The sequence below is a fragment of the Haplochromis burtoni genome, unplaced genomic scaffold, assembly GCF_018398535.1.
Source record: "Haplochromis burtoni strain Fernald_Lab_line unplaced genomic scaffold, NCSU_Asbu1 Contig_173, whole genome shotgun sequence".
In the NCBI taxonomy this organism is placed as follows: Eukaryota; Metazoa; Chordata; class Actinopteri; order Cichliformes; family Cichlidae; genus Haplochromis; species Haplochromis burtoni.
Window position 1 is genome coordinate 1102272 of NW_024582534.1, and position 10907 is coordinate 1113178.

Genomic DNA, 10907 nt, shown 5'->3' on the forward strand with positions numbered 1-10907 from the left:
CAAAGCCAGAACATCTTACTATTCATCACTGATTGAAGAAAATAAGAACAACCCCAGGTTTCTCTTCAGCTCTGTAGCCAGGCTGACAAACACTTTGTTTCTTTAATATTTCCAAATGATTTCCTGGTTTCAGTTTGGTGTTCAGTGTCTTCTCTTTTTAATCTCCCTCCTTAAAAACTGTTTGCAAGCACATGTCCCCATCATGACTCTTCTTTCCATCAGCAGAGCCCAGGACCACAATACAGGAAGTCTAGGCCAGCTCGCTCTTTAAAAACTCTGATCTCTGATCCTGTGAGTATGACCCAGAAGGCAATGCAGAGTTCAGATGGAGCCTACATGAGTGAGGGAGTCTCCCACTTCTGTTCCCACTTCACCTTTGCAGGCCCAGCCTCTATAAGCCACATTCATGACAGCCCTCTAGATTGGTGCACTTGTTGTACCAGGGTTAATTTTAGGGGCCTCGGGGCTCTGTTAAATTTAAAGGGTTGAACTATAAGAGCTATTTACTCTAAAATGGGTTAATACTCAAATGATAATAACAGTCACAAAATAACTAATTAACCTACTCTACCGCTGACTTCGATCTCATCTCGGGGAGGAGAGAGGTTGGAGTAGAGACTGAGCACGCCCTGGCCACCGTCGCCTTCATCTCTGTGTCCCGTGCTGAGGAAAATAATCTAACAAGAAGGCAGGATTCCCTGAAAATTCGATCCTTCGGGAATACAGCAGGACTATAAATCTGCTCACAGTTGGGAAAAGCTGCAAGAAGCTGGAAACGTGTAGATCCGTTCCAAACGATTCTCATGTTTCCTAATTTTTCTGATCTCGTAATCTAGGGCGTGTTGGGTGCCCCGAGCGTAATATATTGACGATTTGTCATCTAGCATGAAATGTTACGCTTTGGGAGTGAGAACGTGTTGACCAATAATGTCTCTGCCAAGTGCTTAGGCTCCACCCGCCTCTTCTCTCACTGTCTAGACATCCAATAACGTTCCTTAAGTAAAGTCATGTGATGTGCAGCCACACCCTGTCATTCTTTTCCCCACATACTTGATTTTAAAACGGAGTTTAAACTTTGCCATCCCTATGAAAGGTCAAAGTTGAATCACATCTCCAGACACAAAATCGAGACATCTATGATGTTAGAGGAGCATGAGCTCAGACTCGGTGCCATGTCCCCCAGCTCGTCCCGCGTTGCTGCAGGGGGTCTTAGCATAGTCCCAGGGTGGTGGCATTTCCCTGACCTTGTCCTCCATCCCTGGTCTTCAATGCTGCTGCATGTCCGCTCCATCTCCTTGGAAACAGGAATCCGTGGCCCAGTAATACACATGGTCTATCCGTCTCCTGCATGCTGTGGTTTCAGGTGCAGTCAGGGTACCTGCAGCAGTTAAAGTCCAGATCACCCTGGCATTCAACCACAACTCAGAGAAAGCAGCTCCTGGGTCTGTCATCCCTCCAACAAAAGATGCTCCAAAGTGATATATGTAGCAGTCAGGGCAGCTGGTAGCGAGAGCCTTCATACCACACGGTGTACAGCGCGCCTCCAAGGGAAGCATGGTCATCAGGGTCGATCTGGTCTGAGTCCCGTTCTCTCTTTCTGTCTCCCCTTTTTTAATTCTCTGTTACGAAGGTCACTTCCTCTGCCTCGCCTCCATCTGTGCCCCTTATCAGAGAGGCTGCTCCTCCCTTTTTTTCATTACTGATGCTAATCTATGGCAACATAATCATTCTCATTCGGATGTACCACACACCTCTGCAGCTCTTGCTTTTATCGGTGCTTCGAGTTTTCGCCCGCCCTGTCACGTTCAGCTCACATCTTTCTCTGATGTTTTGCTAATAGTTTCACATTTTCATCATCCTAACGAGTTTAGATGAGTTTTTAAGCTCTGACCCTGTTTGACACATTTGTCTTTTTAGTTCCTCTGTCTGTCCGCAACTATTCACTTGTTTCATTGTACAAACGATATAAAAGGCATGATGAGAATCTGAAAGAATCAGGGTGTGTGGGGCTAACAGGAGGCTCTGAATGATTGTGGGACTGATCAAAGTCAAATCTGATGTTCTGGAGAACAAACATCTTTTATTTGTTGGTTTATTTGACTATAACTATTAAATATTGCATAATTGGGTTTCATTGTTGAGTTACCGCTTTGATTTAATGTGATTCTGTCTCCCTTCCTGTTCTGTTTGTAGTGTGAATTGTGGAAAGTTTGTCCACCCTGAGAAACCTGTAGAGGCTGTCACCAGGTAATGAGCCCTCATGTCAGTGGACGAGCTGCTTTGGCTTCAGCTTCTCTTTCAGCCTTGTTGCTTTAAAACCTTTTGCTGCTACTTCAGAGCACACGTTAAACGCTCAATAACAGCTTAGGCTATGCTCAGCACGTTCCTGTTGTACAGTGAACTATGCGTGTAAATCACCAGCAAATCATTTTATTTCACAGGAGCAAAATTCAGTAGTTAATGTATCATTTTTTGTTGTGATAAACTGAATTTGGATTTTATGAATTGTAGCTTTCTTTACTTTGATGCTAGCTTATATTTGTTAGTGTTAACATTAACGCTAGCACTAGCTGACTGACTACACCAGAGGACAGCCAAGCTTTAGGAACTAAATACATCCTAAGCTCTTAACATGATGGATTCTTTGTTAGTGAAGCACGATTGTTTGGGATAACCTTCTTCATGGGTTATTTCGTGGTTTGTGTGATGGACCGAGGTGAAAAGCAGGAGGAGTCCCATAAATATTAAAAGAGGGTTTTATTTAACCCAAAGAGTGATATTTACAAAAAGGATAAATGTCGAGCACTGAGGACTGAACTCGGGCAAACAAAATGTGGACTCGACAAACCAACAAGGGCTTATATAATGGCTGATCAGACCACTATGACTCAACACAGTCACAACCAGTACAATCCAGTTTGTTAGTCAACTAAACACCAAAGAAGAAAATCAAAAAACACTAGACTCTGAATTCAAAAACTGAGTTAAATACAAAAGCTCGTTTAAATAAAGAAAATGCCCCCCCGCAGGAAGTGGTGGAGCCCTTTATGTATTGAAGTGCTCTAAGCCTGTGGTCTGGCAGCTCCCAGGGATCATGGCAGGTAAAAGAAACGAGGATTAGTCCCAATCACAAACCAGTTGCCCCGTGGCTCAGGCTGCTATGAGCAGCTCCTCCTGCGTAACTGTCTTATGTTGCATCCTTTATTGCAATCTGCACATCATAAATCTTGTAATAAGTATTTGTAGGTTATGTATCTCTTTTTGCAAGCTGAGACTTATTTGCATCTCAGTGTCCTGCAGACCTTTCATTGGTCAAAGCTTTGTAACTTTGTGAGAAATAAGCATTAACACATTTATAAGTATCTCATTTCATATTCTGTATACATTTAAATACACTGTTCATCATTTACTTTGACTTTTTAAATGATAAACAGGTCCTAATAACTTTTACTTGATGGAATACTTTTAGAAATTGTTAAAAATTACATAAAAATATAAAATATAAAAAAAAAGATTTTGATATAATATATAGATAATATTTATATTATATAAATACATTTAAAAATTATAATGACAGACTAACAATTTTGTCATTAAACATGTTATATGTGGGCTTATAATCAAGACATTTATATTCATGTTTGTAAATGATGTACTATGGAGGACTAACACTGACTAATGCCTTACTAATGCTTAATACTGTGTAGTTATTATAAGTCACTTTCATCTGTGTACAGTGTGCACATCCTTCAAAGTGTGCCACAGTCTGCCTTCTGTGCTGGATAATTGGCTGTAGTTCTGACCAACTGTCAAACATTCGTACCTTCGTCCTAACAAAGAAACAGCATAAAGTTTTGGATTTACAAGGAAAAAAGATTTAAAAAAGACACAAAAGATAAGGATTTGTCAAACGTGTGCCCATAAGAGCCTTTAAAAAATTCTTCATACAAACAAATTGCCGGGCAAAATGGAGCAGGACAGGTCGCGTTGAAACCAGAGTCAGCAGGTTGTCAAAGCAGCCAATGAGAAAGCACCAAGCTCTGCGACCTTGTTAATCTTCCCAATAACACAGCAGTTAATCGTTCTTCTTTGGTCTTTAAATTTAGGGCAATCTAACTGGTTAAAGTCAACTATGCTGAGACAAAAAGTAATGTCTTTACATTTATGTTGACTGGCTCTTTGCACTGCTCTCAGAAAGAGTAACCCACACCAATGCATGCCCATCACCTGGCTTTGTTTTTCTCTCCAGCTTCTTTAAATCCTCTGAGAAATCGTTTTCTCCTGTTTCTGCCTCATGCAGATATTAACCTTGTGCTAACACACGATTCATATTTGTTATGATTTGTGTCTCCTACAGCTGAAAAAGTTAAAGTTGAAATAATGCTGTATAATATTTAATACATTGTAAAACTCTTACTTGCTTTCAGTGATTGTGTGGATTGTGAGTCTGTGGAAACGCACACGCTCTTGTTGCTGAAGTTGAGGAAACTCAGTTTGTGATATAGTGAACCTGTTACCTGCCTGTTATACGTGGTGCAGTTTTCTACTGAAATAGTGCATTTAGTACATTATGTCTGTTTTTTGTTTGTTTGGTAACTACCATGTTATAAAAGGATAGAAGAGCTTCAGATTAAGGAGCTTCATCCTCCTGAAAATTCTTGCAAATTCATCCTGTGTTGGCTCGTCCACGTATCACGTCTTTGCCTAAACCTCTGAGTGCTAGTCAAGTTTGGAGTATTATGACCTGCCCCCAGATGAGCTTCTTGTGAGCTTCCACCAAGCAGTTTAATATTATACTCAAGCAGTAATGTCACAGCCCTGCCTTTGGTACAAAAAGAGTTCTTGACTATCTGTGTAAATTTGGTCGAGCAGGTTGTCTTCAGCTGTGCAGAGATGGGTTGATTGTATGTGTCGACTGCTGAGACACCTCGTAGTTGGAAGCCTGGGAAACTTTTTAATGGTTTCATAATGACTTTGCTTGGCTGACACATGCACCCTGTAGGGTTTCATTACTGTTGCTTCTGTTTTAAGTTCTGTTCTGGTTTGAACTGTTGCCTTGATCATATCAATTCAATTCCATCGTTATGAGAAGAGGCCATAACAGACTTAATTGCATTGTTTTTTCTTTTTCCAACACAAATGCATTAGTAATTGATTCCAGATACCTAATTTGCCGGGTCTTTTTATTAAAAGTTAAGCCATTGCTTATAAATCTCAACATATCAACAAAGTATTGCAGTGGCATGCTTCGAGCACAGGCCGTGATCCCTCACTGAGCTGATGAACACTATTTGGGCACATTGAGACTTTTTCTGGTACTCATTTCAGCAACAGTTTATAGATGAGAAATCACATTCTAATGATAATTACAATAATTTGCTATACATCATAATATTATGCTGTGTAAAAGAAATTTATAATGTATGTAAATGTAAATATAGTATTTGCCAAAAAGCAAGCAAAATGTTTTCACTGGTTCTCCTTAAATTATCTTTTAGGCAAATCAAAACACTGATATGATTTTGAAACATCACAACAGCCTAGTGATAAGTTATTCAGCTGTGTCGCAGTGCAAAAAATAACTCCTGATGCTGATTATGAGCCACAAACCAAAGTAGCTATCATGTGTGGATAATTATGTGACTCAAACCAGCTCAAGCTGGGCTAACTTTGAACACTCATCACACAGCTGACTGCAGGTTTACATACATTTTCGTAATGACTGAAATGGCAGCACTGATTAACAATGGGCTGTGAGGTCACTTTTATGATCAGTAATTTGCAAACTGTCATGACGATTGATAAATGACCACGAGTACCATTCACAGTTGGGGAATGGCTGAAGTCACAGTCTAAGAAGGCTAACCTGCCACGTTTCATATCCTCCCTGGTGAATTTGATGTGTCGGTCCACCGAGTTAATGAAATGTGGTACGTCCTGAGATTTGATTTTCACCCAGGTGTCATCCACATACCTGAACCAATGGCTTGGTGGTGTTCCAGGGTGTTTAGCAAAGCCCTCTTTTCCACTTCTTCCATTTACAAATTGGCCACGAAACTGAAACTGGGGAGCCCATGGCACCCATGTTTCTGCCTGTAGGACTGACCCTTGTATGTGAAGTAGGTGGAATGAGACACAGTTCAAACACACTTGGTTGATGCTGAGAGCGGCCCTGTTGCTGAGGTTGGGGTCATCCTGTAATCTGTTGTGTTCTGGATGTGGTGTTCAGAGCTGCCCACCAGCGGGTTGAGGATCGAAGCCAGAAACTTGGAGATGTTACAGGTGACAGAGTTGATCATGCAGACGATCGGTCTCAAGGTGCACCCAGTTTATGTATTTTCGGTAAACCATACAGCCTTGGTGTAGACTCTCCTGGGTACAGCCTGTGGTATGAGGTCCGGTTAACAGCCTTGTCCTGTTCTAACTGCTTCAGACAGTCTATCACCCACTTCCTGTAACCACTTCCTGTAACCAGGAAGGGGCTCAGAAGTATTCTCGTGATAGTATTTCTGGTTAAAACTGTGCACCTGCCCTCGTCTGCTGGAAGGAGGATGATGTTGTTGTCATTACTCCAAGCTGATGTTGGATGCTGGGGGCTTTGCATTGCTGAGACAGGCTGAAACTTCCGTCTGTAGCTGCTCTGCTTCCACATCTGCAATGTTGTTGTTTCGAATTGCTGTTTCTGTGGCTGTGATTGGTTACACTTGCGGGATTTGTCTCGGCGTCACTGCAAAGCTCAACCCTTTTGCAGGGATGTTTTTCTCTGCTTGAGTGAGTACACAACATTTTCACCCACATGTCCACATCCTCACCATCTTACAGTGCTCTGAATTCAGTCATTTCCAAAATCTCTGAGAATGGGACTCATGGCCATTAATCAACAGTCATGACAATTTGCATATTAATGATCATAAACTGAGCTCCCAGCCCAGTGTTCCTTCAGTGCTGCTGGTTTCAGTCATTGTGCAAATGTCCTGTTTATAAGGTTGGAAACCTGCAGTCAGCTGAGACTGAAGACGTCACCTGATGATGAGGAAACGTTTCTCCCCTTCCTTACCTGGATGATTGAGCATGCATCAAGACAAAAGTACAGTACTTGCATGGTAAATGATACAGACTGTAACTGATGAGCAGTATTTCCATTAAGAATAGATAGATAAAGAGGTGATATAAACAGTTAAAAAGATGAGTTAGACTTGTATGAGACAGTAAATGTTGCTTTCAGGAGAGATAAAGATGGCAAAGGATGTGTTGTGTGTTGAGGGATAGAGCTTAAACCCCTAAAGTTATGTCTTCAGAGACTTAAGCATTATTTAAGGGTCTGGCAGTGTTCCAGCACTACTCACTGAGCAGGACCCAGTAGAAACTGTGTGGTGTGTGGCATCAACAGTAGAAATCCACAGAACACAGATCTGCAAGAATACCAAGAAGACACTGTGAGACTGGAATCACGGAGACTTCTTTTGTTCTTATGTGTGAAAACAGTTTAGTTGATGTGCTTTGCTTAGAGCGATCGTGGCTCAAGAGTTGGGTGTTCGTCTTGTAATCAGAAGGTTGCTGGTTCGAGCCCCGGCTCGGACAGTCTCGGTCGTTGTGTCCTTGGGCAAGCCACTTCACCCACTGGTGATGGCCAGAGGGGCCGATGGCGCGATATGGCAGCCTGGCTTCTGTCAGTCTGCCCCAGGGCAGCTGTGGCTACACCTGTAGCTGCCTCCACCAGTGTGTGAATGTGAGAGTGAATGAATAGTGGAATTGTAAAGCGTTTTGAGGGTCTCGAAAAGCGCTATATAAATGCAATCTATTATTATTATTATTATGCTCTGTTGACCTTGGCACTCGGAGACCTTGAGCTTTCTTTTCCTCTCAGTAACTCTCTCCACCGTTCTGCAGCAAAAAACTTTGAGCTGGTTCAATTTGACAGGCTAAGTTGGCCATTTAAATTGGGTGGATGTGGAGGCAAATAACAGAGGTGAGTTGAACACACCCACGCACACACTCCAGTCTTCTTTATCTCTGCTTCCATCACTTCTCTTCCCTCTCCTCTTGTGTTCGTTCAAGCCACTCGTCCTCTCCTTCATTCTCCTCTGTTTAATTGTGCCAACAAAGTAAGCGTGTTATTAAGAGAGTGAAGATGGGATCTGCTTGGTGAAATGTGCTGTTAGTTGATTGGCTGGCTTCAACCTGTGGAGACTGATTGTTTCTGACGGGCAACGTTTGTGTCATCTTAAGTTCTCATCAACTTGAAAAGACCACTTGCACCTAAGAATCTATTAAACTAACAACAATTAACTAACTAACAATTCCTTCTAGTATTCTAAGTACTTCACACTTCATTTGAATAAAACTTAACTGTCTGTAATCGGCAGGAAACGTGATTTCTAGCTGGGAAAGGTCATCAACCATTCTTATGTGGCTTAGATTTTTATAGTGTTGGGGATAAGGAGTTGTGTCAGTGTGAATCACTGATTTCTATATTTGTCTGTCCTTTTTCACTACTATCCTCTGTTGCATGTCACTTAACTCTACATTTCTTATTCCTTTCCCTTTGCCTCCTCTCTCTGTGTGTCTGCTGTTTTGCGTAGTTTGTTTTCGGCAGCTATGCTTCACAAGCACAAAAATACCTTTGAATGTTTTGTCTCCTTCTCCTCTACCTGCCAAAAACTAGCTATGTATCAGAAATGGGACATCGACAGTTGTGATAAAGAAGATACTTTCTCCACTCCAAGGAAAAAAACTAGAGATTAACAATAAAAAGTCAGGATAACTGGGCTGAAATGAAATTTAGGAATGGAGCAAGCTTGTTAAAATAGCTGCTTCTGCAATAACTTGGCCTACTTTAAGTAGGTTTGCATGTCTAAAATCTGGCTTAATACCTCTTCTGGGACCTCTCCTGTACCCAGATGTGGTAGGAGACCTTGTCAGCAGATACTTTGTAACCAGGCCGGCATGCTGGTAGAGCATAGTTCAAAGGCTCAGTACCTGCAACAGTGGTCACAGGGGTTTCATAGCGCCTTGAGACGACTGTTGTCATTTGGCGCTGTACAAATAAAATTGAATTGAAAATATAGTAAATGTAGGTAGGGGTCACGACACTCCCTCTATTGTACATTCTTCTAAAGTGAAATGTCTGAATCCCTCGTCTGTGTCTCTCTGTGTTTCGCCTTGTGGCAGATCGGCTCCCAAGTCTTCGTCGGAACAGGGAAGCAGCAGTGACAAGAAGGAGCGTCCTATGAGTACCATGAGTGAAGCGTCAAACTACACAGGTGGCTCCGATTACAGCACCTTCACTGGCAGCCCAGCCACCACAGTCACTACTGCCATTACCACTTCCACCTCATCTACACGGGTTAGTCTTTACCTAAACCTCATAACAAGAGTGAGCTACACTGACTCTCATCAGCAGAGGCAGAAATGCTCTTTGTGCTGTAAATTCAATCAGTTATTTCAGTGGAGGTCACCTGTGCTGTCGATGAAGAAAAGAAAATAGGCAGAAACTTTTAGCTGTAACTCGTCTTTTTTCTGCTTCTTTGATGCAATAAGTGACTTTATCTCCACTCTGAGTCATTTCCTGTATTCTGTAATGAGTTAGAGTAACAGAAAGAATAATGTGTGAAAGTCTAAATAAAAATGCCTCATTCCTTTGATTTTAACGACATTTTAATTCATAAACGCAAAGAAGAAGACGACGAGTGGTGCACTGGGACACATTGTGTCCACCATGTTGAAACCACGATGTAGAGAAGTTAGACTACAAAAGGCACATCTTACATGTTCCAACCCTAAGCCATCAGGCATATGTCTTTGTAAGTGTATTTAAATTACTCACACAATTTACCTCGAATTGCACAAACCCTAACATCGAAAAAATGTCTTATTTTGCAGTTGTGATAGTTTCTACTAGGAGTGTTTCTTTTTAGGAGATGTTATCAGAACAAGTACATAACTGACACTTTGAGTCCTTAAACTCCTGGGGGAGCAGGCAGCTGACAGTATTACCAGAAGTAATAAATTCACTGTTCAAACTGCCAATAGCAGCCTCCACTGGTTGACCAGGCTAAGGGAGCCAAAGGACCGGCTTGCCCAAAACCACCAAAAACGGATGCCCTCTCCAGGAGATCCTGTTGTCCTTCATGTTCCTATATGGTTGCAGGTCCCAACTTCTGCAGCCTAGAAGTGGAAGTGGACCATCCCATCATAACCCCTCCATTTGAGTTCGATTTTATTTGAATGGCAAGTAGAGGGAGGTATGTTGAATGGGGGCAGAGGGCTCTGACAGTACCCATGGCTGACTAATGCCAGGACTGACGTGTTCCCCGTAGGGGATGGTGGTAAATAGAAAATGGACTGGTTCTTATATAACACTTCTACTCTGAGCATTCAAAGCACAACTTACACAAGTTGCCTCATTGTTACACATTTGCACAAACACTTCTTTATGTTCTTTGTATTTAGTGCAGTCTATCTGACACTCACACACATTCAGCAACTTGTGGTTAATTTCTTGCCCAAGGATGTTTCGCATGCAGACTGGAGGAGACAGGGATCGATTGGTAGGTTGGCTAATAGGTCTACCTCCTGAGCTACAGCCATGTTGGCAGTAGCAATGATGCCTTGACTAACCCAAGTATCCACCGGGTGACTGAGTCACTCATCAATACTCTGTTCAGTGCCTGGACCCAGAACAGCTAATGGTTACTGGTGCAGACATAATCTCAGTGTGGGGATGGATCAAGAAAGGGGTAGGTCGGCCACCCCCGGCTGATCTAGTATCTTGTAGCCCCACCACCAAAGCTTACTGGTTGTACTGGAAAAGACTGTATCTAAAAGAGCAAGATGTTTGATGGCCAAGTTGGGGGTCACTTCACCAGCTTCATCTCGTGTTCCTTCTTCCTGATGTTGCTGTCATT

The 10907-nt window shown here is 42.2% G+C and overlaps 1 protein-coding gene across 11 annotated transcripts in view; it reads left to right on the forward strand.

The window, feature by feature from the left end:
- Positions 1-10907, forward strand: part of LOC102308831 (pleckstrin homology domain-containing family A member 5) — a 176463-nt gene that overhangs the window by 86976 nt on the left and 78580 nt on the right. For 8 of the 11 annotated variants that reach the window (XM_042225502.1, XM_042225497.1, XM_042225493.1 and 5 more), the window contains exons 5-6: positions 2194-2247; positions 9172-9346. In XM_042225502.1, the coding sequence (XP_042081436.1) occupies positions 2194-2247; positions 9172-9346 (229 nt within the window). The remainder of the gene's footprint in view (positions 1-2193; positions 2248-9171; positions 9347-10907) is intronic. The other 3 variants (XM_042225494.1, XM_042225506.1, XM_042225501.1) reach the window with 1 other exon arrangement.